Source organism: Trifolium pratense, linkage group LG2, assembly GCF_020283565.1.
Source record: "Trifolium pratense cultivar HEN17-A07 linkage group LG2, ARS_RC_1.1, whole genome shotgun sequence".
In the NCBI taxonomy this organism is placed as follows: domain Eukaryota; kingdom Viridiplantae; phylum Streptophyta; class Magnoliopsida; order Fabales; family Fabaceae; genus Trifolium; species Trifolium pratense.
The window spans coordinates 58,285,867-58,313,059 of NC_060060.1; the positions used below are offsets into that span (position 1 = coordinate 58,285,867).

At 32.6% G+C, this 27,193-nt stretch overlaps 4 protein-coding genes across 4 annotated transcripts; 3 read left to right on the forward strand and 1 right to left on the reverse strand.

Annotated features, from left to right (window-relative positions):
* The first annotated feature begins 860 nt into the window (after positions 1-860).
* LOC123907939 (glutamate decarboxylase-like) lies at positions 861-4,734 on the forward strand. Its single transcript, XM_045958418.1, has 6 exons — positions 861-1,150; positions 1,239-1,443; positions 2,349-2,549; positions 3,052-3,520; positions 3,743-3,795; positions 4,122-4,734. Exons 1-6 carry the CDS (start codon positions 1,056-1,058, stop codon positions 4,596-4,598), a joined length of 1,500 nt encoding a protein of 499 aa, XP_045814374.1. The 5' UTR covers positions 861-1,055; the 3' UTR covers positions 4,599-4,734.
* Positions 4,735-5,608: 874 nt separating this feature from the next.
* LOC123910311 (pentatricopeptide repeat-containing protein At1g73400, mitochondrial) lies at positions 5,609-8,989 on the forward strand. Its single transcript, XM_045961409.1, has one exon. It carries the CDS (start codon positions 6,548-6,550, stop codon positions 8,393-8,395), a length of 1,848 nt encoding a protein of 615 aa, XP_045817365.1. The 5' UTR covers positions 5,609-6,547; the 3' UTR covers positions 8,396-8,989.
* Positions 8,990-13,141: 4,152 nt separating this feature from the next.
* On the forward strand, positions 13,142-18,366 carry LOC123908291 (DNA polymerase epsilon subunit B). Its single transcript, XM_045958881.1, has 13 exons — positions 13,142-13,489; positions 13,587-13,767; positions 14,955-15,108; positions 15,252-15,383; positions 15,812-15,889; positions 16,206-16,310; positions 16,414-16,494; positions 16,594-16,724; positions 16,914-17,008; positions 17,091-17,190; positions 17,317-17,431; positions 17,525-17,635; positions 17,843-18,366. Exons 1-13 carry the CDS (start codon positions 13,324-13,326, stop codon positions 17,981-17,983), a joined length of 1,590 nt encoding a protein of 529 aa, XP_045814837.1. The 5' UTR covers positions 13,142-13,323; the 3' UTR covers positions 17,984-18,366.
* Positions 18,367-19,327: 961 nt separating this feature from the next.
* On the reverse strand, positions 19,328-20,572 carry LOC123908479 (protein-S-isoprenylcysteine O-methyltransferase A-like). Its single transcript, XM_045959132.1, has 2 exons — positions 20,389-20,572; positions 19,328-20,165 (listed from the first exon to the last, which is right to left on the reverse strand). The coding sequence occupies exon 2, from the start codon at positions 20,074-20,076 to the stop codon at positions 19,483-19,485; it is 594 nt and encodes a 197-aa protein (XP_045815088.1). The 5' UTR covers positions 20,077-20,165; positions 20,389-20,572; the 3' UTR covers positions 19,328-19,482.
* Positions 20,573-27,193: the final 6,621 nt, after the last annotated feature.

A 27,193-nucleotide genomic window follows, 5' to 3' on the forward strand; every position in this document is an offset into this window, starting at 1 on the left:
GTTTTCTACGCAATTTTTTTAAAATATCAAAATAATATTTTGTCTATCAATCATTATAAAAGATAAAAATTGTTCGATACCTTAATTTTTTTTTTGAAGCATTCAATACATTAATCTTGACCCTATGTTATTCTGTCATATATTATTATGTTTCGTACTTACATTTTACAAGATAAGAAGAATAAAAAATTTTAATTGTAGAAAATATCATTCGCTGTCATTAAAATTTATGATATAGTAATTTTTACAACTCTTTCAATCAATGTTAGACTCAATTCACACATGTCCAATTTTAAAGCGACTCTCAATTCCTTGTAGATACAATGTGATTGAAACAAAGAGACAATTCCGAGTTTAGTGTAATTGTGCTCAAGGTTGTTGGGCTACGAAGAGGGATCTCACTAGATTGGAAAAACACAATGGGCATTAAACAATCACATAAGTGACTTTGATATCACACTTTCACTCTAAATCTTAAGGCATTAAGTTTAAAGGTTTTCTCACTTATAAAGTGTTCAACCTCAACTCTTCCAACCAATGTGAGACTCAACTCACACATGATACATCTCAACCGAGGTTTTATACATGTTCAAATTTAAAGCGACTCTCAATTGCTGATAGATGCGATGTGATTGAAGCAAAGAGACAATTCCGAATTTATATTTTAATTGTTGCTAATATTATGTCTTCATTTATAAACTTTGAGGAAACATTTGTCAAGAGAAAAATAAATTTGGCTGCCGATACTCTTATTAAAGCCTGTCAATTTTTTAGCAAATTTTTATATATTTGAGTTTATTCCTTTGAATATTTATGGATTAATGATTAAATTTATTTTGGTAAAAAAGATCCATACTTTTATCCATAAAAAAAAAGGTTGATACTTTTATCTTTTTTCTTGTTCAAAAAAATAATTAATATAAGGAAGAAAATATGCCATTCTAAAGTAGTGGTCCTCTATCTTCACAAAATCACAAAGATCAGTTTATCACACTGTTGTTGTGTTTCTCTTCTCTTCTCTCACAGTTAGCTCAGAAGAACTCATCCAAACCAACATGGTGATCTCATCAACTGTCACACACCCAGATGAACAAAGACAGAGCATAACATGTACTTTTGCTTCAAGATACATGCGTGACCCTGTTCCAAAGTAAGTCCCTTTTTTCACCTTAAAAAACATTTAGTTCTTTGTTTGGTAATTGAAAAGAGGTTTAGAATTCTCTGTTTGTTGATAACAGGTTCAAGTTACCAGAGAGTTCTATACCAAAAGATGCAGCATATCAGATAATAAATGATGAGTTAATGTTAGATGGAAAACCAAGGCTTAATTTGGCTTCATTTGTGACTACTTGGATGGAACCTGAGTGTGATAAGCTTATCATGGATTCACTTAATAAGAACTATGTTGATATGGATGAGTACCCTGTCACTACTGAGCTTCAGGTCTGTTTGAAATGACATCTTTTGAATTGCGGTGTGATCATTGATATTACAGAGAATTGCAGTCAAATAAGACTAATTTGATTATTTTGATGCACGTCGTGTTGCAACCTGTTGCGGTTGCAGAGACATCAAAAACTAAAACTATAAGTTGAAGTATCGTGTTGCAGCTGTATAAACCTTTAGATTTAGAGAGATCAAGTTTCTCTCTAAATTTAAGGTCATCTACGGCTGCAACACAATACTGCAGCCGTAGAGATCCAATTTCAAACTATAATGGTGTAGCCTGAATCGCAGTTGCAGACATTTTATTTATTTATTTAAGGTTTGATTTTGAAGAATTGGGTGTCTTTAAATGATCATAAAGTTTTGATCTTTGAATTGAAGATTTGTTTGGTAAGACTAGATATATAAGTACACTTTTTGAAGTGTGTTTAATGTTTAAAAAATTATTATTACATAATAGTAGTGATTACTGTGAAAGGGTTTCATATCTTGATTATTCATTTTTTAATTATCATGGATTGAGTTTGTTGATTCAAAAATATTTCTCTTTCCTTTACCCCTAAAATTATCATTTTCTGCTCAAGTTGCCTTAAAAAAATAGATTCAGTTTTCAAAGAAAGGGTACATATATGTTCTAGCAGAAAAGAAGAAAAACAACTTAACTCAAATTAATGATGATTTTTAATGGCATTTTACCCTCAAAATTTGATACTTACCACAAATTCTTTTATTTTTTTTATGTTTTGTGGCTAGATGACAATTTTGGAGTAGATTATTGTGATTAAAAAATTCTGCGACTGAAGTACACTAGTAGAATTGAATATTTTGGTATTGTATGTGATACATTTTATGATCAATTTCCATTAAAAATTGGAACTTGATTCATTTGTTCTATTCTGCAGAACCGATGTGTGAATATAATAGCACATCTATTCCATGCTCCGATTGGTGAAGAGGAAACTGCCGTAGGTGTTGGAACCGTAGGGTCATCCGAGGCAATAATGTTAGCTGGTTTAGCTTTTAAAAGAAAATGGCAGACAAAAAGAAAAGCAGAAGGCAAACCTTATGATAAACCCAACATAGTTACTGGGGCTAATGTGCAGGTTGGTTTTGGATTATGTTACTTCTAAGATGTGTTAATTGCATGCTTACATTAAGGGTTTAGGCCTCCATCCTAGCGCATCATCCACTAATTTTATTGCCTCATCTTCCTATTTGATTACTACTTGCATAACTATTTGTGAGACTGTTCGGGAGAGCTTATGATAAAAGCTTGTGGCACGTCCCTTTGCGAGACTATTTTTGTAACAGCTTATGAAATAAAAGGTTTGAGACTTTGGAGTGTGTTCCTCTCATGATCTGAGGTTCGATTCTCTCTAGGGTCAATTTCGGTGGACTAGTCCATACAAAACTTTGTTCTGGCTTTAAATGGAGCTCCCGCAAGTGGACGGTGGGATGAGACCCCTCGGATATATTTTGTTACAACAATTATTATATATAAATAAGCACTTTGCACTTGTATGTTAAGGGTTATGCTATAAGTTGTTTTTTCAAACAAGGCATTTGGCCTATCTATGCTTAATGTTGTTTAAATATGCTACACAGGTTTGTTGGGAAAAATTTGCTAGGTACTTTGAGGTTGAGCTAAAGGAAGTGAAACTCACAGAAGATTACTATGTGATGGATCCATTGAAAGCAGTTGAAATGGTAGATGAGAACACCATCTGTGTTGCCGCCATTTTGGGTTCAACTCTGACCGGAGAGTTTGAGGACGTGAAGCTTCTTAACGAACTTCTTACTATAAAGAACAAGGAAACAGGATGGGATACACCAATTCATGTAGATGCTGCCAGTGGAGGGTTTGTTGCTCCATTTCTCTACCCTGATCTCCAATGGGATTTTCGTTTACAGTGGGTGAAGAGTATCAATGTTAGCGGTCATAAGTACGGTCTTGTTTACCCTGGTATCGGTTGGGTTGTCTGGAGGAATAAAGATGACTTGCCGGATGATCTTGTTTTTCATATCAATTATCTTGGATCTGATCAGCCAACTTTCACATTGAATTTCTCCAAAGGTAACTAGTTGACACATACATTTGAATTTTGTCATACATTGATAATACGTGGTTGAGTGAATCGATCAAACTTTTAAGTATGCGTACTAGAAACATTCATAGATGTAATATTCATTGACAAATCAACACATGAGAATTTCCTAACAATAAATACACTCATAAATCATTGTGGTGGTCGTTGTTTTTTCTCTGCTTAATGTTGCTTTGTATTTCTTTCGATAGGATCGAGTCAAATCATTGCTCAATACTACCAATTTATTCGACTTGGTTTTGAGGTAATTATATTATCATGTGTATGTTGAATCTTTCGTTTTTTTACTCACATCAAATTGGATTTAATCAATATACACTGTTAGTGAAACTTTTTTACACTGTCAATCAATCATAATCTTCAAATCATTACAAATATTTGACTTTAATCGTAACTACTTCTAAAGTCACACATATGATTGACTGTAATTTGTTGACAGTTTTAAACTGACAGTGTATCAAAATTGAATTGTATGGAATTTACTTAATAATATAGGTAAAATATTTCAATTTTGTGCAATACTTGTTTTCTTATACATCCTGTAATTTTTCTTGCACTTGTGAACATAAGGGATACAAAAATGTGATGGAAAATTGCTTGGAGAACACAAGAGTTTTGAAGGAAGGAATTGAGAAAACAGGAAGGTTTAAAATCGTCTCCAAAGATATAGGTGTACCACTTGTAGCCTTCTCTTTGAAAGACAGTAGCCAACACACAGTCTTCGAAATAGCCGACCATTTGAGAAAATACGGGTGGATAGTTCCGGCCTATACAATGCCAGCGGACGCACAACACATCGCGGTCCTCCGAGTGGTGATTAGGGAGGATTTCAGCTGTAGCCTGGCTGAGAGACTTGTTTCTGACATTGTCAAAGTTGTGAATCACTTGGATACACTTCCAAGTGCTCTCTCCTCGAAAAGTGCTCATGTGGCGGTTATCGCGAGTGAGACAAGTAAGGAAGTTAAGAAAGATATTACAGAGACTCAAGCTGAGATTGCTAGGTATTGGAAGAAGCTTGTGGATGGCAAGAGAGTTGGAGCATGCTAGGCTTATTGAATGTTTGTTGTGTGATATTTTGTTTATGTGCGTCCACTTTGATGTGTGTAAGGATTGTTGTTGCATTGTTTATGCATCTTTGAACCATATATTTATTTATGAATGAAAATAATTCTTGTTTTCTTTACCCTTTTGAGTGATGGTTTCGAGAACTAGACCTAGTTTTTTCTTGTTTATTTTCTTACTGATCAAAAAAAAAAAATACTTGTTTCCTTTGCATACATATAATAGTAAATTATATATTTTTTTAACAAAACTAATGAATTATATTTGTGAGCTTAGTTGGTAAGAATATTGTATTTTATATGCAGGGTTCGGGTTTGAATTTCGTACACTCCACTTGTTCACCAGGTTAAAATTCAGGTTAAAATTTTAACCATTAGGATACTTTATATCTTTGTCTTAATTGCATTTTAGTAATTCCAATTAAATTATGTGAAATTTTAGATCTCTTTTGAACTAATTCAGTCTCTCCATCTTTAAATTTGAGCAAGCAAATTTGGTCTCAATGACAATTTATTCTAAAATATCAAATTTGAGATAAAATGATTTAATTTATATTTTTATTTCAAAAACCAATTTGTGACAAATATTAGCACAATTTTTGTTCAATTTAATGTAAAAATTAATAATTTAACTAAATATAGCTTTCAGAATTCAATCTGATGAACACTAACTATTTAAGTCTGATCTCTAGTTGTAACAAACATTTTTGTTCAACTTTTTTTTTGTTACAATCATTTGTTCGACTTTACTATCTTCTAATCGAATTTTGAACTATCAAGTTTTATTTTCGAATATAAAAATATTATCGTCTTATCTCTCTCAAATACAGTTTTATTCTGTGATGTATTATCTTGTTCTGTCTTGTACTGTCATGTTCAGTCTTTTCTATTTTACGAATCAAACGCACCAATAGTTATACCTCATTTTTTTATCCCGTATAGTTATACCTCATTTATTAAAAGGTAATTGTGTCATTTTTCATGTGTTACTTTCGCTCAATGAAATTAGAGGAAGACTTTGATTCGCTGGTGATTGGCGCTGAACTTTGTAGGGAGGACCACGGTTCGATTCCCGCAACTGCGATCGGAGGGGCTGGAAGCACTTGATGCTAAAATTAACCCCCAAATCAGATTAAACTAGTGGTGAAAGCAAAAAAAAATTAGAGGAAGACTAACAAATAAGTGGGTTCAGGTAGTTAACGAGCTTCGCTAAAATGAATCATTCGGGAGAATATGAATTTTGCTGAGATGAGATCCATTTTGTGTCGGACTTTATAACCTATGCCCGAACTTTGGATTACCAAAATCTTCTACCCTTAAAATAAGAGGAATACATCTTTCATAGATTATTTGTAAATTATAAGTGAGTTTAACTCAGTTGGTAGGAACTCTCTACTTATCTTTAAAATGAATTTTTTAGCTACTAAGCAACTTGAGAAGCCTTATGTATAAGTATAAAGGCTAGAATTTCAATTTTTAAAGTTAAATAGTGACAACACCAAAGTTCGAACTTCAATCCTTTATTATATGCATTGTCTCTACCAATTAAGTTACGCTCACGTGACAATAATCTATTTCATAAATTAAAAAGAGCATATAAAAAAATATCACAACTTATTTTTATAAGTTATTTCAAATGGTCGCACAACACTTGTACAAGTTCATATGCTCAAATAAGCCGATCCAAATAAGCCTATTTGCTTTCACTTTGTTTTTTTGTTTGATTTTGTGCTTTCACTTTCTTTTCTGAATCAAACAGAGGTAAAACCCGTTACACAGTCCCAAAAATCATCCACCACCACAGTAAGCTCTTCCTTATCCTTCTCTCCATTCCTTATCATTTCCCCGAAAAAATCCACACACACCCATATTTCAAAACTGCATCTTTTTCCACCCACCAACTGTTTGTTGTTTTGTTTCTGAAATTTTTCCTCAATGCCTTCAATTCCAAAACGCAAAATCATGTTAATGGGCATGTTTGATAGGTACATAAATTCTCTCAAAAACCCTTTCTTTTCATCACTAACCCATCATCATAATCATTATCACACTTATCTTTTCAGAAACAAAGCTTTGTCACAAGTTGAAACCACACTTCAATCATCAATGTTTTCTGTATTTAAATACTCCACTTATTGTAAATTACCATTATCAAATGCTCATCGTATTCAATTGATTCAATCTTCATTGCAAATGAACTCTTTTCCTGCATGTCATTTATCCGTTCGCCGGTATTGTTCAGAAACTGTTTCCATTAATCAAGATTTTGGTTGTAATGTGAGTGATGATGTTGTGGAGGTTAATGGTGTTGTGGAGGTTAATGGTATTGTGGAGGGTAATGGTTTTGAGAGTGATATTGATAAGGTGCATATCACTGTAATGGATAATTTACTAGGTTTTCACAATATGGAGAAAGCTCTTGAAAATTTGGGTATCCCATTGTCCACACCTTTGGTTACTGGTATGTTGCATAGGCTTCGATATGATGAGAAGATTGCGTTTCGGTTTTTTACATGGGCTGGTCATCAAGATAATTACTCACATGAGCCTTGTGCTTATAATGATATGATGGATATCTTGTCTAGTACAAAGTATAAAGTAAAACAGTTTCGGATTGTTTGCGATGTGTTGGATTATATGAAGAGGAACAACAAGAGTAAAGTTCCGGCGGAAGTTCTGTTGGATATTTTGAGGAAATATACCGAGAGGTATCTGACTCACGTGCAGAAGTTTGCGAAGAGGAAGAGGATAAGAGTTAAGACACAACCAGAAATAAATGCATTTAACTTTCTGTTGGATGCTTTGTGCAAGTGTTGCTTGGTTGAGGAAGCTGAAGGATTATATAAGAGAATGAGGAAAATGATAAATCCTAATGGGGATACGTATAATATATTGGTTTTTGGGTGGTGTCGGGTTAGAAACCCGAGTAGAGGGATGAAACTGTTGGAAGAAATGATTCAACTAGGTCATAAGCCTGACAATTTCACGTACAACACTGCCCTCGATACTTACTGCAAAGCAGGCATGATAAAAGACGCGGTAGAGCTTTTCGAGTTCATGAGGACAAAAGGTTCAACCATTTCTTCTCCCACTGCCAAGAGTTATTCAATTCTAATTGTGGCTCTCGCCCAATATGATAGAATGGAGGAATGTTTTAAACTTATGGGGCATATGATTAGCAGTGGTTGTCTTCCTGACGTCACAACTTACAAAGATATAATCGAAGGTATGTGTTTGTGCGGTAAGATAGATGAAGCTTACAAGTTCTTGGAAGAGATGGGAAACAAAGGTTACCCACCTGATATTGTTACTTATAATTGTTTCCTCAGGGTTCTCTGTGACAATAAGAAATCTGAGGAAGCCCTTAAACTGTATGGAAGAATGATTGAATTGAGTTGTATTCCTAGCGTGCAGACTTACACTATGCTGATTTCGATGTTTTATAAGATGGATGATCCTGACGGAGCATTTGAGACTTGGCAAGAAATGGAGAAGAGGGGTTGCAGACCAGACACTGATACATACTGTGTCATGATTGAGGGGCTATTCAACTGCAATAAAGCAGAAGATGCTTGTATTCTTTTGGAAGAAGTGATAAACAAGGGAATAAAATTGCCGTATAGGAATTTTGATTCCCTGTTGATGCAACTTTCAGTGATTGGTGATCTTCAGGCTATTCATAAGCTCTCCGATCATATGAGGAAATTCTATAATAATCCTATGGCAAGACGTTATGCTCTAAGCCAGAAGCGCAAGAGCATGAGTTTGAGAGGGAAGTCATAGTAAGAAATATATTTTCTTAGTTGAGTTTGTGTTACCTTTTGCAAAAACTTGGAAGAGTTACAGTCAGGAGCATTCTTCTAATGTTTGGTTAGACGAATATTTTCTGAAAGCATGGCAGGTTATAGTATTTACCATTTCAGACGCTGCCTTCAAGCTTGTCCCTGCACTGCATATTGGATCTCATCTATTCTCGTTTGAAGTTGTCAAGAGAAATTTTGTAAGCTGTTAATAATTACGATAGTTTAATGAGAAATGTTGGTTAGTTAACATCACCATCGTCGGAAGGACAGAGAGGGTGGCGGCGTCGGACAGAGAGGCCATGACATGAAAGAAGAAGATGGAACGCGCAGGACAAAGAAGAAGGCGACTGAGTTTATTTCTTTTATTTTATTTTAATTAAATAAATAGTTAATTTGAACTTTTTTGATCACAGCCTTTGAAATCTTTTTATCCACATGTCACACATGTAACAATTGGACTGGGTTAAATGGAAGTAGGCTAAATGGAGCATACCTGAACTCGAAGTGTTTTACTTATTTAAATCATGAAGTTGTTATAATCAATACCTGGATTACCGCACTTTACCCATCCTAATCCAAATAATTAAGGAGAATGTTAACTTGTGCCCTTAAGGGCACATGTTAAGAAGATAAATGTGGAAAAAATTTATTGAACTTGTGGTGTATTCAATTATCTAAACATTAAATTCTTTGTATCATTAAATGCTATATTTCTATTTTTAGGTAGCTTAACATGTGCCCTTAGGGCACAAGTTAACATGACCCATAAATTAAATTTAGATAATTGTTCCGCACTTTAGGGAGTGAAACGGGCTCATTGCCACATTGGTGAATTGTATAAAACGGGGATTCATAGCACCCGATTCCTTCAATTTTCCCGCTGTTTCCTTCAAAAAGATGAATTTTCCATCGTTTTCCCGCTTTTTCTTTCATATCAGTTCACCACCGAGATTCAAACGCAAAAGAGAGAGAAAGCAAGATGAATGCTCCAACAAAGAAGAAAATTCAGAAGAAGTGCAAAATCAGAGGCTACAATATCAAAATCGAAGCTCTCGGCGAGATTCTCTCCTTCATTACACGCTTTGAACCTGATGTACATGACGAAGCCATCGATCTCGTCCTTGATCTGCTTGAAAACGAATCTCGTAATCTCTCACTCTCTCTATCTAATTCTTTTCTTAGGTTTTTGATTCAATTTTGTAATGTTGAAACAATTTTTCCCCTCTCTTTGCAAAATTGCAGTGAAATCTACTATAATTGATATGGAACCGGTGCAATGAGTGGTGAATTTGTTACTGGAAGCCGATGCAGAGGAAGAAGCTACTGATAACTTTCTTCCTCTTGTTCTTCCTCCATTGCCGTGATTAATGTGTTCGATGTTCCTAGATATAGATATGATTCTATCAGTAGGGTTTTGGTTCGTTGATTATTATTATTTTTTTGGTTTGATTTTTTGTTTTTGGCGATGAATATTACTGAAATTGATTTGTGAATGTTATTGAATTTTGAATCAGACTTGTTTTGTAACCTTAGGGCAAGTGAAATTAAAAAAAAAAAAAAAAAGAAAGAAGTAGTATGATAGAGTTTTCTGGAAATTGAATTTTATTTAGGGCAAATTACCTTTTGAAAGGAACTAAGGAAATCATGATAAAATATTTACCATGAATAATGTTTTGTCCTTCATTGTTCATATAATTTTCTACGTTGAATACAGTGATTTATAATTTTCGTAAGTTTTTATATCACTGGCTTTGATGGTTTTAGGTTTAATTGTAATTTAATGGTAGAGATTGACACAAGGTTCATGATAATGACCAATATTTGTTGCATGAAGTTTTTTGCAAGTCTTTGGATATTATCTTTTTTGTCAAGTAGTCTAATGACTAGAAATTTACCTCTTGAGGTGAATAAGTGGAAGATCTTGGATTCGAACCTCAGCCCTGCATATAAAATCCAATATTCCTACCAATTGAGCTATGTTCACGGGGACGTCTTTGGATCTTATATATTTTCTCGTTTTTAGTTGTCAAGAGAAATTTGAAAACTGATAATAATTGCGATAGTTTAATGAGAGATGTTGCTTAGTTAACATAACCTAAAAGTGGAAAGATCCATGTTTCCCCATTTGTTGAAAGGGTGGAGTTTCTTGTAAATCACATCATTTTCTTTGAATGTTTTTGATGTTTTAAAAAGCATATGAAGCCATATACAGAGAGATGTTTTCCATGTTAATATTTGTTATCTCGTGTTGTAGCCTTACTTGAAAGCTGTTGTTTTTCCTGGTGATTTCTTTTTCCTTGACATTCAATATTTGTCAATGCATCTACACACTTATTTGCTTCACGATAAGAATAACACATCTTAATATCCCACTCTAAATCAAGTACGCGACGAATTTTTTGAACTAATCTCCACCCCATTACTCGGTCTAGAAACCTCCTACCATGGCTGAGTGGGCAAGACAAACACACTATCATGATCCTCACCATTCTTCCATTTCCATAGCATGTAGCAGCTAGTAGAAAGTTAAAATGTGTATGTATAAATGTAAGTTAATAGACTTAATTAATTTTGTCCACTTATTTTCTTTAAAAAGTGAAACTTTAGCCGGTAGTTTTTTTTTAATATCAATTTGTTAGTATTTTAATTGTTATTTTAGTTTTTTTATATCTTATCAGGACTTGAATACTAAACTTTCAACTTCTTTAACCCTTAGTTTAACTATAGTTCATGTCAGTTAAACTACTTACCTCACCCTACTCAAGCTACTATACTACTTAACCAAAAAATAAGAAAAGACTTACTTAATTTTTATGGGGGCTCAAATAAATATACAATAAAAAATTTCTTACAATAAACATTTATCATAGTATTATCATAAAAAAATTTCCTTTTCTTGTGGGGCTTGAGCCTGCAATTAATGCAACATGTGTGCATCCGCCCCTGCTAAGGATTCCCCTAAATTCATCTTGTTCTTACCGTAATTGGTAAGGATTCGATAATGCTTAACTAGCCAGATAAAACTTTGAATTTTCTCCGGCACTTCAATTCTCCAAATTTTTTTCCACATGGGATCATTAGTCTCAATATTAAAAGCACACAGCGAATAACCATTGAAAATTACATTTAATTTTTTTTCTCTCTCATACATCTTTCTATGGAAAACACAAAAAATATATTTTAAATTATCATGTTTTGGTTTTTCTTAATAAATGTAATTTTTGTTTTTTCCCTTGTAAATTGGAACGAAGGGAGTATTATGCAACAACGGAGGCATGATGGTTTGTGTGCGGCCAGAAAAGCGTGATTGCATTGTAGTGAGTTATATTTGAACTATTTAATCTTAGTCAAACAATTTAGATTTTAAGTTCAAATTTGAAATTTGAAATTTAAAATCAATTAAAATTGACTACATGCAATAAATATGCACTAAACCAAAACCCGAAGATCATACACTAAAAAACATTGTGGTGAGTGGGATGAGTAACTCAACATCTTAAGTTAGTCGAGTTAAAAGTTAAGGAGTTAGAGGTCCAGAGCTCAAGTCATGACAAGAAGAAACTAACATAACATATACTAACAACTAACAATTTGCCATTAAAAAAATAAAATAAACAATAAAAAACACGGTGGTGAAAATAGAATGTTCGAAATTTTTTAATTATTTCATTTATGTGATTATTGAATTATAATTTTTTATTGATTTGACTAAATTAATATAAAAAATTGTATTTTTCTTTTTTCTAATCGGAGTAGTTTGAATTTGACTTAAAATGAGTAATTAACTTTAAATATATAAAATAAATAATATCACTATTAATTTGGAAAGATAAAGGACCAAATGGAACAAAAATTAGATAAAAGACCAATATATTATAATTAAATTAGATAAAGGATATCCGGTGTAATTTTGTTTAAATTAAAAACAGATATTAAAATACATAGATAACAAATTAATCATGGGTTGTTACAAAGTTTTTTCACTTCACAAACTTTATATTCATCCTGATGTCAAAGAGACGGGGAATGTGCGGAGGAAACTTTCCAGTTCCCCACTTTGAAGTGTCTGCGGGGAGTTTTTGCCTTCATCCCCATCCCTAGGGAGGAATATTTGTCCCCATCCCCACGGTACCCGCGGAGATCCACGGATATCGAATATTAACAAAATTTCTATATTTTTCAGTCAAAATTATGACAATAGGATGACATTATTTTTTCTGTTTTATTTAAAAAAACAAGTATTTTGCATATTTCTTTTTTAAAAATTAAAAATAACACATAATGCATTTATAACCAAAAAACATTGCAAAAACATTTGATTACTAATAATCATACAAAACCTAATAGCCAAAATATTCCATAATGTATAGCAAAGTATGCATAATCATACAAAAATTCATAACTAAAATATCTCAAAACTATCGGAGAAAATAATAGACAGACTCATCAATTACTTTTTTTTTGTAACGATGATAATAATAATATAATTAAGTATATATGGACGAATTCGGGGAATTCGCGAGGACGGATGCATCTTCTTCAATTCCCACCATATAGTGGCCACATGAGAGTTTTTACCTTCATTCTCATCCCCACGAAAAAAATCCTTGTTGCGGGGCAATCCCCGCGCGGATTCGCTCTAACGGATGCATATTTGACATCCATAATCCTGATCCTTTTTAAGCAGTCATCCTATTTGGTCCAAAAAAAAAAACAGTCCTATTCCTAATCCCTTAAAACGTGCTCATCATTGCCACATCGGTGAATTGTATAAAACGGGTTTCATAGCACCCGAATCCTAAATTTTCCCGCTGTTTCCTTCAAAAAGAGGAATTTTCCATCATTTTCCCGCTTTTTCCTTCATATCAGTTCACCACCGAGACCCAAACGCAAGAGAGAGAAAGAAAAATGAATGCTCCAACGAAGAAAAAAATTCAGAAAAAATGCAAAATCAGAGGCTACAATATCAAAGTCGAAGCTCTCGACGAGATTCTTTCCTTCGTTACTCGCTTTGAACCCGCCGAACAAGACGAAGCCATCGATCTCGTCCTCGATCAACTAGAAAGCGAATCTCGTAATTCCTCACTCTCTCTATGTAATTTTTTCTTAGGGTTTTCGATTCAATTTTGTGATGCTGACACAATTTTTCACCTCTCTTTGTGAAATTGCAGAGAAGTCTACTATAATCGATGTGGAGCCGGTGCAACGAGTAGTGAATTTGTTACTGGAAGCCGATGCAGCGGAGGAAACTCCTATCTTTGCTTCCTCTTCTTCTTCTTCCGCCATTGCTGTGATTAATGTGTTCAACGTTCCTAGATATAAATATGATGCTATTAGAAGGAATTTCTACCAGTAGGTTTTTGGTTCCTTGAGTTTTTGTTTTTTTTTTGGTGATTAATATTCCTGCAATTGATTTGTGAATGTTATTGAATTTTGAACCCTACTTTTTTTTTCTACAGTAAAAAAAAGGGTTAAAAATTCAATGATACAAATCATTAAATTACAATAAAATGTTTAACTTTAGGGAAATTATAATAAAATGTTTGGTTTGTATTTTGGTGATGATTATTACTGAAATTGATTTGTGAATGTTATTGAATTTTGAATCTGATTTGTTTTTTTAACCTTAGGGCAAAGTAATTTTTTCTTAAATAAAGTATGAGAGTTTTCTGGAAATTGAAATTTATTTAGGGCAAATTACCTTTTCAATGGAACTAAGGAAATCATGATAAAACATTTACCAAGAAAAAAAGAAAGAAAGAAAAATAGTAATGTTTTGTTCTTCATTGTTCATATAATTTTCTATCTTGAGTGCAGTGATTTGTAATTTTCCTAAGTTGTTATACCACTAGATTTGATGGTTTTAGGTTTAATTATAATTTACTGGTTTTAGGTTCGATGAGCATTAGAGTTTCATGAAACCCCAAATAGAGTTGTGTTATGTATTAGAGATGAATTAATTTTGTCAACCAATAACAAACCATCATTTGTATGACTTAAAATGTTTTAATGATGGTAATTAGTTGACTGTATACAATCTTTACAGTGTCGGTGCATATCAATTAAATCATATGTATCATCAATTATGCTACTTCACTTACGGATCAATAAAAGTATAAAGAATGACAAGTTACTATTACTATCATTGTACATTTTGTGAGAAAACATGTCTATTGTTAAGCTATTTGTTGGAAATTTGTGTTGGCTATTCATACATGGATTGGTTTATGGCGTCAACTTAGGACCATCTTTGGTGGTCTTCTCTGGTTGCATCTCTATAGGTCGGGTTGTTGTCTTCTCTGGTGGTCTGAAAGCTAATGAGTGTCTTTCTAAGAATGAGATTAGAAGTAGACCTCTTTTAGGTGGTGTCTGTTTTGGTATTTTCATTGTGTTCCGCTTATATACGGCGCCTTTGTTTTGTAGCCCCTCTCTTACGGGTCTCTGTTCGTCTTGTGCAGAGACCTAGTTATTTATAATAATATATTTGCCGTTCAAAAAAAAAAACTTAGGACCATCTTTATACTGTGGTTTTATTCCAGATACACAGGAAGCTCACCTATACATGGGGATGCACAAGCAAAATCCGCTCTGTACAGGGATAGGTTTTTGTTATTGTCTCAGAGACTTTCTCGTCACCAGGATTTTTCGAGGCCGGCTTTTGAGTCCGAACTTTCACAATTCCGGAGTTGTGAGGTACTACTTCTGGATTATCCAACTGCCTTTGAACTACGAGTGATGTTGCCAAATGTTTAGAACTGCGTGTTCTATGTGTAGATTCAGTTTAGTATTTTTGAGGAGGATTAGTATGTAATATTATGCTATGCTGTTTTTGTCAGATATCTCCTATTCAATCTCTGGTTGGGCAAAAAGGTAGAAGATGGGTAATGGGAGTAATTTCTCAGCTGGAGGATGGCCATTTTTATTTGGAAGACCTTACCGCTTCAGTTGAAATCAATTTATCTGATGCTATATCCTTTTGTTCTTTGACAACAATTATTTTATTTTGTAGCAAGAACTCCATAATCTTGTTAAATGATTTATTACTTAGTTTTCGTTGGGAATAAAACAATAATAAACGAGTGTTAAAATAATGCCCACTTCAGCCAATTAAATGTACTCCTTTATATGTCATTATAATTACCTCTTTTAGCATATCTTTTTTTACCTGAAAGTTATGTAGGCAGGGATGGGTATGATTAGCTTTCATCTTGTTAGTTCATGTCATGTTATGTTAGTACGACAATCTAGTTGATCAAAGGATTTTGTACAAAGTGATTAATACATTTGTTCTGTCTTTTCATAATTTTTTATTAATGTGTATGATATAACTTATATAACAGTTCAAGTTTTTTGTAAGCATGAATCTATGGTCATTAGTTTCTTTGACTATCCATACAAGATTACTACAGGATTCTTCTTAGAGAACACCATAGTTGTGGCTGAAGGCGAGATGCTCGTAGAGGGTATTTTTAAGGTACTTGTTAGCATTTCCTTTGTGATATCTGCTCCATGCTCTCTTACATAAATCTGATATTTGATTTCTATGCTTTTATTCATAAAACCAGTTTATCCATGATGAATTTCACTACAATTGCAAGTTGTATGACTTCTAATTTTTATCAAACAAAATTATGACTTCTTTTTTTGCATCAAACCTGAAAAATTATAGTTTTTGTACTTCAAAGTTCAAAGCTTTGTTATTTTGGACGTATTTTTGCATGTGGGTCATTTTACTGGCTTTATGCATTTTAACTTCAATATGTGGATAATTGGTGTATCTTTTCCTGTAGATTTTTACATGTGGGTTTCCACCATTAGAGGATAGAGATAAATCACTTCAAGTGCTTGCAGGGCATGACTTTTTTGGTGGTGGTACTTTTACAAAAGAAGAAACGGTATCATTATTACTCCTCTCCTCGAATTTACTATCTAATAGTCACAAATATGTTTATTGTGCCGTACTCCATGAAAATTAAATATCCTTTATATATGCAATAGATTAGGCTGGAAGAAATGGAGAAAAGAGCAGTCAATGACATGTTTGTCATATTATCTGATATTTGGATAGACAAAGAAGAGGTAATTTCAAATGCCAATCTGTTTTTTTCTTTATTTTTCTTTATTTTTCTTTCCCTTTGTTGTAACTTGATACATTGATGTTGTTTCTCCGTAGAGAAGGCTATAGGAAAGATAGAGACTGTTCTTGATGGTTTTGAGAGTGTGGAAGTGGTTCCTTCCTTATTTGTTTTTATGGGAGACTTCTGTTCTCAACCATGTAGCCTTGCATTTAACTCTTATTCGAGCCTAAGGTGAGTTCCACTTGTGCTATCTTACTAATCATTCCTTCTAATCATTTAGAAATATGAAACTTGGAAAGCACTGTTGCACACTAAATCACATTAGGTGATGGTTCAAACAAACATTTAGTTTTTTTATTGCGTAGGAAGAATAGTTTATTGTTGTGTAGGATAACAATTATTAGAGACTTTGATATGCAGGTCCCAATTTGGCAAGCTAGGGCAAATTATTGCTGCCCGTCCACGGTTAAAAGAGAACAGCCGATTTCTTTTTATTCCAGGTCCTGGTGATGCAGGTATTTGATTAAATTGATAAGTTCTTACACTTCCCACTTTCATCCATTTGCGTGATATATCACTTTCCATGTGTATTTTCAGTTCCTTCGACAGGTCTTCCTAAGTGTGCTCTACCTAAATATTTAGTTGAAGAACTCCAAAAGTATATTCCCAATGCCATATTCTCAAGCAATCCTTGCAGGTTAACATTAGATTTAAATAGGATTGCATGGAACATCTTTATCGACTATACATTTGTGTTTTGTAGTTGTTATAGAAACTGACTGTTTCTGATTGTTCTTACAAACTCATACTTGTTTGGCTACAGGGTAAAATTCTATACCCAAGAAATTGTATTTTTCCGCCAGGATCAGCTGTATACAATGCGCCGTTCTTGTTTATTGCCACCTTCTGAGACAGAAACTGTTGATCCTTTTCAGCATGTAATTCGTCTCTTATCTGTGTTTTCTGCTTTGATAATTGTTTACCTTTTGGTTTAGAAAAATAAAAATTAATTGGTTGTGTTTAAATTGCAGCTTGTTGCCACCATAACCCATCAGAGTCATCTCTGTCCATTCCCTCTAACTAAAGAACCCATTGCATGGAATTTTGACCACTCCCTTCATTTATATCCAACTCCGCACACGGTACTGTTAATACTTGAATTGTTTCTTTTTCCTTTTTTTATCTTCATTTTCTATTCTACAGTATCTGTTTATGTCACATCTCAATATCTCGAAAAACCGTTTATGATCTGATGACAGTAACAGATCTTGTAAATATCACTCATTATTCTTCTTGACTCAGACCCTGGAAAGAATGTTCTGATGCTGATTCTACTGTTGTGATTGCAGATAGTTTTAGGAGACAGAAGTCCGCAGAAGGCTTTTAAGTACACAGGAATCACTTGTTTTAATACTGGTTCCTTCTCGATGGATAGCACATTTGTAGTATACCGTCCTTGCAATCAGGAAGTTGAACTGTCATCATTGTGAACTGAATATGATTCTTTTTGGTTGTCATCCTCTAATTATCAGCATGTCAAATATACCGAGTTCACTGTTATTTTATTATCGGATCAGATATAAAAGCAAGGCAATGAATGGAGCAGGAAATCTAGTTTTGCTGCCTTTTCCTCCACGGAGTGTTGAAGTCATAACTATTCTTGTTTTATGTAACTTAATGACCTTGTCAAGATGTGAAAATTGTTAGTATAGTAGGAATGTTCTAGTCTAGTTGAGGCAGTTTATTTTTTATTTTGATAGTTATTGTAAGTTCATTTATATAACTTTATATTACAGAAAATGTGTTTTTTTTTAGAGTATTATAGTACAATTATTATTGAAATATCAACAAAGGTTTTCCTGATTTACTAAAAGATGTTAAATAGCAAAGATGGCCAATTTAACAGATTCATCTATTTTCATGACCACCATATAGCACAGTATTAGCTTTCTCAATCTAACCTACAATCCTGCATTTTTTATTTGCAGATTGAAAGTTATGGCCATTTCAATATCAGTGATACTGGTGGTACAAAAGTTCAGCATAGAGTTCCCATTCTAGAATGCGAACGTTTCTTTACATAAAAATTTATTCATGGGGCGCAGATGTTGGATTTGAGTCAAATGAAATTGCCACGTGCAAAATAGGGTGTGAGCTGAAACATGTACAGTTCTATTTAGAGTGCGAACTCTAAATGCACTTAAGTAGCGAACCTTATAAAAATGTGGCCACTATCTAATACCATATTTTAATTTGCCACTGGAGCGGTTGTTACATTATCAACTAATTACACATTGTAAAGATAGGTATACTGAATTGTTACTTTATTTGATATGACCAAATTTACATTTATACTTACAATAGACAACATGTATCAAGGCTACGAGAGTTGATAAGGCTACAATTATTATTTTAACTTGCGAACTGTGTTTCATTCAAAATTGTTTAATGGGAGATGGGAAGGTGAAGAGGACAAAATAATTTGATTTTTATAAGGTTCACATCCTAGGATTCAAACTCAGTTCACAGTTTGCATCCTACAATGCGAACTCTTTTTTCTTCAATTTTTGCTATTTACACACTCGCGTAGCGATGTAAATTGGGAATATGAAGGGGTGCACAAGTGTAACGGGAGGCGCGGAAAGAAATTCTCTTAATCTATTATCCCTTGTAGTTTTGAGAAATATTTAGTGAAATTACTTGTTTAGTAATGTCTGAAAAAAAATGTTTAGTTAATGTCAGGCAATAATGATACGGTCTCCAAACATTAATATCATTAGTAATAACTTGCACATCATGATAATTCATTTAAAATTATGTTTGACAAACACTCATCCAAACAAATTTATAATATTTATATCCAATGGAATGGCACTGAACATTAATATGACCTTTTATTAGTCATGATTTTAACATTTTTCTTCCTGAATAAGTTATCAAAGATTACAACAGTACCCAGAATAAGTCATCTCACAGAACTGACTGGTTTTCAATTTATAAATGGCACCCCAGACACAACTTGTTGGGCATATTCAACATACTGCATTCCGAAAAACTGTCTCAAAAAGTATTCCTCGTAAGGTATTCGGGTAGAAAAGAACTTCCAGACAACAACTGCAAATCCAATAGTCGATAAAGGATTGCAGAGCATTATTTGAGTTCCAACAGCCCAAATGAAGAAACCACAATACCCTGGATGACGAATAAATTTATATATACCATATGTAACCAATTGGTGATGTTCATCAGGACGAACTCTTATAATATGAGTAAATGATTGGCCTGCTGTTATTATTGCTATCTTCCTTATAATTTCCCCTATAACGACCAATACCAACCCGAAATCACTGATAACCCAATGTTCCTTTAAATCAGGGAATAAAGCAATCTCGATTAAATATTCTAGCAATGAAAATATCATTGCAAAAAGATAGTGTTTGCTAATCAAAAGGGACTTCAAAGTTACACTTGATTTCCCATGAATGACGGCAGCTAGAAAATATTCTGAAACATGAAAGAAAATAACTGCAAGGAACATCTGAGATAACTGCCTGTAAGCAGTGTAGCTAAAGATTTCTGTCATTTTTGCCAAATAAAGACAGTAATAAACCTCTCGTGTTTTATGCCACACAAAGACTTGGTTGATTAAACTATCTTTGATATACGCCAGACCTGAAAAAGATGGAAAATTACTACTGGAAATAGTATTGTGTCCTCTCATAGGGATGAAAGTTAGCAAATCGGAAAGGGGAAGTAAAATCGAAAGACTAATCATAAAATTATACAAAATTCATAAAACTCAGATATATACACATAAAATTGCAATCCAGAGTTTCAATTTCTACGAACTGCTGCTATATAAACTTAAATCAGGAAAATTGGGAAAAAGAAAAACCTGTATATAGTGAAATCTGTTTCTGGCAAAGACCAACCCCGGTTGCGTTTTTCGACCAAGTTTTGCTTTTTAAGGAAAGTTCAGTTAAGTTCGATTCAAACTTTGTTAATTTAGGGTTTTTAATTAAATCGTTACTATTTATTATCAAGTGAATGATGGGTCTATTTTCAAAAACAAGTGAAATGGGCTTGAGATTACAGTCCTATCTACCCCTACATTTATCACTTGATGTTTTCTCTTCCCACCTCCCAGGAATCTTTTATACCCCCAATATTCCAATTTTGCCCTTGCAGAAAAATTCGGTTCGCAGAAACTGAATTTTTTCTAGTGCAAATTCAGAGTAAATTTCGGTTTTTAGAAACCGAAATTTGTTTTCAAGGCAAAAACAAACTTCGGTTTCTACGAACCGAAGTTTTTTCAAGGGCAAAATTGGAAATTCAAGGGGATAAAAGATTCAAGGGGGTGGGAAGAGAAAACATCTTATCACTTTACCCAAACAATTAGAGTTGATATATTTAAGTTTAAATTTGATGGTTAACAATTGTTTAAGTCTTGTTATTGGGCCTAATTTCCCTTTTTAAACAATAACATTTGGTGAGTGAGTGAATAACTTGCTGAATATATTGAACATTTAAGTATGCAAAAGAATTGGGATAAACCATCATTTTAGTTATCAAGCATATAATTCGTCACCACATTAGTCTCTGGATGTATCAATAAATTACAAATGTTTTTTTTTTTAGTCATTTTGGTCTTTGAATCTATTTTTTCTTAGTCCGTAAGGGCCCGTTTGGTGCGCATGATAGGATAATGACAGGATAGAATATAAAGCAGAATAAGAATAAGAATAGGACAGGATATAAGCAGAATAACAGTTATCCTGAATTATCCTATCATTCGTTTGATGTACACATGATAACAAACATGATAACTATCATATCATGTTGTTAATACATACTCTCTCATAATAATATGATAAAATATATAACATACTTAAATGATAAAATTACCTTTGTAAAACAACTATTATTTTTATAAATTATTTTGTAATACTTTAAATTTTATAAATAAAAAATATAAATAAGTAATCAAATAACTTTATATAATTTTAAATAAACATCATGAGAAAATAAACAGTTTTTTTTTATATGAATCATAATCAAATAACTCAATGCTTATAAAAAAAATAAAAATAAATCACTCAATTATATATGTTAGATAAGCTAAATAAATATATGATATATCTCATATATGTAATAATAAAACTACCATTGCAAAAGTATTATATTTAATTTGTTATAAAATTTAAATTAATATAACTTTTTTGCAATTTTTTAATAATTATTTTACTTTAAAATATTGTAATTTTAGTAGAATTTTGATTTTTTTGATTATATAAATTACAAAATTACCCTTACGAGAAAATTGTTTTTATATTTAAAAATTAATTATTATATTTTAAATTTAATATCAAATTATTTTATTATTTATATTTTATTATCATTTAATATTTAATTATTTAATTATTTATATAATTTATATTTCATTAATTTATATATTTTTATTTTATATTTTATTAAAAAAATTATCAATAAATTATTTTCTTATCCTATCCTGCTGGTAACCCAGCTCAAATTCAGGATAAGAATTTTAATTAGAAAGACAAAATATGATAAATTTCAGGATTAACTTATCATATCCTGCTGTCGCACCAAACGCTGGATTGAGACGTGATATGATATAGTTATCTTATCTTGTCTTTGAAGGTGGAAAAACACAAGAAGGGGGGGAGGGGGTGAATTGTGTTTTAGTATTTTAAAAACTTTTTTGAGATGCGGTGGATAAAACTAAAACACAAGGTAAAGAGATAGAGAGGAAAGAAGAACACAAAAGGTTTTATAATGGTTACTCTCACAAATTGAGAGTAGTCAAGTCCTCTTACACTTCAAAGAGAGTTTCACTAAAAATAATCACAAAGATTACAACCACTTGCTCAAGTTATCACTAACAAGAGACTTCCTACTCAAATGCTCAAGTTACCTAAACAAGAGACTTTTTACAACACAAAGTTTCCAAATGAAAGTATAAAAGACACTTAAGACTAAAACAAACACAAGTATGATAAGTTACAAAGTGTTTGAGCAATATTCAGAATATGACAGAGTCAGAGCTTCAGAGCTTTAAGTCTTTTTGCAGAGTTCTTTCAATTCGTATGCATGCGAATTATATGCAGAGATGCAATTCGTCTTGTATATATAGGCGAATGAAATAGAAACGTTGCATTTGACCGTTGATGAAGATAAGCTTGTCAGCTTGGTTTGAGCTAAATTGTCTCGACATGAATTTGAATTACCATCCAATTTTGAACAAAAGTTTCCATAACTTTGCCTTGACGCAGAGAAAGTTTCCTTTCTCAGTAAAGAAAACCAGACACATCACGTTACTTCCTTAAGACTAGGGATTATGTAAGATAGCTATCCTGAACCATTGGTATAGTCGCTTTCGTCTTTGATAAACGTGTTGACCATATGATTCAAACAAATAAACAAAGTCTTTGAAAAGATCAAAGATCTGTGCAGAGGTTCATGATCTTCCGAGCTTTCAACTTCTGAAGCTTACATCTTCTAAATGTTGATAACCTCTGAGCCTTCAGAACTTTTGAATGGTCATCTTCTGGCATGTCTTCAGAGCTTATCTTCAAAATAATTCTGCATTCTTGAAATCAAATTTTAGTACCTCCAATTGTACATTTAATACTTTTTATCATCAAAACCTTTAATAGTAATTGAAAATTTTACAAAACTCAATTTTGTTCCAATAGTCTCTTATTCAGCGCATCAAACGGGTCCTAAAATTACTACTAAATGAGATATTGAAATATCTACAATTTCAAGTTACACTTTTAAAAGATCAAAACAATGGTTCTCCCAAAATAATTTCGAATATTTTTTTCAGCAAACATACTTTATTACAATATATAGAGTCTAATTATGTATTGGATAAAATGTTACAATCATTGCATCTCACTTCACACTTCTTAAGCCGAAAGATAAGTTCATGGTGGAATTCATTTTCTACGTTCTATTTGATAAGTTTCATTACTTGAAAAACAAAAGGAATTGTGGAGCTCCATATATGTGTATGGAAGTGTATCTTGCTGATGATTGCATTACATATCATTATAGTTATATAGATAGAGATATCTTATTTCATGCCACTTTATTTGAAAAAGTGGTTTGAGCATAAATTAAATGTCAGCAAATTCTATTTTTCTAATTAAATGGAAAAATACACATACACGATCAATACCTAAATGATTATATAGTACACACAACCAAACTTTTTTAAAATATCGTGCATATAACTTCACATAACTTTGAAAATGCATTCTTTCCTCCTACCACTCTTCATGTGCTTGTTCTCGGTCTTTTTTTATACAGTTCCTGACAGGTGCTGGCTCTTCACTCCAGCCCTGAAGTATTCTGCGAGGCCAGGCCGCCAGCCTGCTTCATCCAACGACTAATAGTTCATAAAAAGTAAATAAATAAATAAATAAATAAAAAAACAATTTTGAAGAAAAAAAATGCAGATGGACGACTGAAATAATAGCAGAATGGATGAGAGATAATGCGCACGAGATAATTATTGGGGAGTTCGGAGGAGCTCGGGAGAAAAATTGGGTCAAATTGTTCAGGACTACAAGAGAGAGGGAGATGTCACATCTCCACCAAAAACCTTAAGACATTAGGTTAATGAGTCACCTTTGTCAGACTTAACCACTCACACTTGAAATCCACCATCCAATACCAGGAAACACTCACGCTCCCCACCAAGCCGAACCACGGCTATCATACCACTTGTTGGGGGAGTCCGTGAGAACTCGGGAGAAACAGTGAGATCAATGCTCCAGGACCATAAGAGAGGGAGACGTCACATCTACGCCCAAAACCTTAAGACATAAGATTAATGAGTCATCTCTCTTATAAATTCAACTTTTTTCCTATACATAATCGATGTGTGACTTAACCACTACACTTAAAATCTAAAAAACAAAAATTCAGATCCCATAACTTTTAGACTAATGTTTGGGTCATATGTACTTACTAATGTGAGTTTTAAAGATGTTATATTACTGTCACGGTCAATAGACCTATTAAATTTAAACATGCTCAACAAAGACATTTATATATCTCTGTCCTTACCTAATATTCATAACCTTATAATAAGTAAGTTGCACTCAATGTAGTGCATTTAATCTCAATTATACTCCTAAACTATAGTCTGAAATAACTCCACCTGTAATTAAATTTTTAAATGCATCAATATAGTATTAATGAAAGAGATGGCTGTGACTTTGTTGGATTATGTGATCCTAAAAATGGAATTAGTAATGTAGGAAGTTGTAATATTAAGTGTTTATTAGTTATATAAGATATAAGATAGGTAGGTACACCATTCTTGGGGGAAATATACATCAAAAAGCAATTCCTTGGAACATTAGAAAAGTTAGTTTTCATTGTCATTAAAAAAAAAATGTGGTTTTCACATTTTAGTAGTTTGTATAGTTGACAGGTAGTTATGACCTCCTAAAACAGAACCTTTTCCAAATATAGGTGACCGCTTAAAATCAGAATATGTAAAGCCAGCAAGGCTGCAAGGGAAAATTAAACTTCAAATTTCATGAAAATATTTCCTTGTCCTACTTTTTTTTTTTCTTTCTTTTATTTTATTTTTTATCCCGTATTTTAGTGACTAGACTCACACACTATAAGTGTGGAGAAGTTCTCTAGTAGCTACCAACTAAGCTAAACTTATGAGACATTTTGTGTTTTTTTTTTGTAAATAAACGAAATGACAAGTCATTGAAAACTCAACACACATAAAGTGGAAGGACCGGAGTTCGAACCTCGATCATATCATCCGACCTAGTAATTTTGACATTTCTATCAGTTGAATTAAGATTTGTGAATACTTTTTGTTTTGTTTTAATATTAAATATAAAATATTAATTATTTTTTCACGGATTAAATGTATTTTTGGTCCACATATAATTTTTTTCTTTCAAATTTTGGTCCCTCGTCGCATTTCTTGATATTTTTTTTATGATTTGACCTATTCATTTATGACGTGACAACTGTATATTTTTATTACTGCAGCATATGATAAATCATATGTGAGGTCATAAATTAATAGATCAAATCATAAACAATCACCCCAAATGGAATAGTGGTTTAGTGCAGTCAGGAATTCACTGACTGCAGTGCAGTTGGTCACATGTAGACCGTTTGATCAAGATCAAACGGTTTAGATTTAAAAATCAGATTTTATAATTACAATCTTATCTTAAAATCTGAGCCGTCTGATCTTAATCAGACGGTTCAGATTTACTGACTGCATGCAGTCAACCGCACATAATCCAAATCCCCCAAAATGAGATGAGGACCAAAATTCGAAGGATTTTATTTTTTATTTAAATTGGGGACCAACAAACAATTTTAAAAATTAAGGGACCAAAATATTATTTTTTTTGAAAATAATGTAATTAAAAGTGCATTTAAGCCTTTAATTATATTTTCAAAAATAGTAATAATAAACAACACCTTTTTGTTGCGATTCAAAACTATTCATCCTTATTGTAAAAAAATAAAATAAATTAAACCTTGTGTTTCAATGAAATATTCAATATATATATATTATATATAAAGATAATTTCACATAAACAAAAGGTAGACGAACAACAAACTGCTCCACTAAACTTTTATATATAGTAAAACTCAATTTTAAGAAAACTATATTCACATTTTGTTTCAATTAGATTGTTCGGGTCTCTTTCTGTTTAATAGAGATCTGAAATTCGAATTTAACATTGAAAGTACAACAAATTTAAAATTGAGTGTGGTCCTACCAGACTCTAGAGATTACTCTGTCCTTGAGTGTGGTGAAAACCTGGTTTAAACAAAATATAAAAAAACTAATCATATTTTATTCTTGTTCAATGTTTAGATTATCATGTCAAAACGTTTAGGGGTTGAAGGAAGTTGGTATTTTCTCCTGGTAGGTGATGTCAATGCTCATTAGAAGTACAAGAAATTATTCTCTTCTAACAATTCACCAAAGAATGACCATAAATAGAGAGTATTTAGTTGATCAACCAGCATGAATATTTCAGGGGAATTAGCTTTACCATATAAGCATTGCATTAACCTGAAATTGAAGTTTGTTAATTGGTTGGAATGAAAGATAAGCCAAAATTAATTAAGAGGAGGGGTTTTTCTATCAAATTTGGTAGTTATGTTTGTTGATGAGTTATCTTCCTTGGTAGGAGAGAATATCACAAGAAACAAACTATACAATAATGTAATATATTTCTTAAACATGTAAGTACAAGAGAATTGATGTTCTGGTACTACCAAAACTAATTCTAGTAGTAAAATTGCTATCATTCACAAGAAAAGTAGGTAAAAATAGGTGAACATTCAATTATGTACTCTGTTCATGAAAGTTGAGACTTTCATGTCTATGATACATGTGCTTCATGTCGGTCTCTCTCGTCATGCATTGTTGGGGAGTTCGGAGGAGCTCGGGAGAAATAATGGGTCAAATGCTCCAGGATCATAAGAGAGGGAGACGTCTCCACCCAAACCTTTAAACACTAGGTTAATTAGTCACTTTTCATATAAATCTAATATTCTTCCTATTCATAGTCGATGTGAGATTTATCCACTCACATTGAAATCCAACATGCATTGACATTGTTGTGAATAGAGACAGTTTAATCTTGATCCAACGGTCATCCAAACTTTGT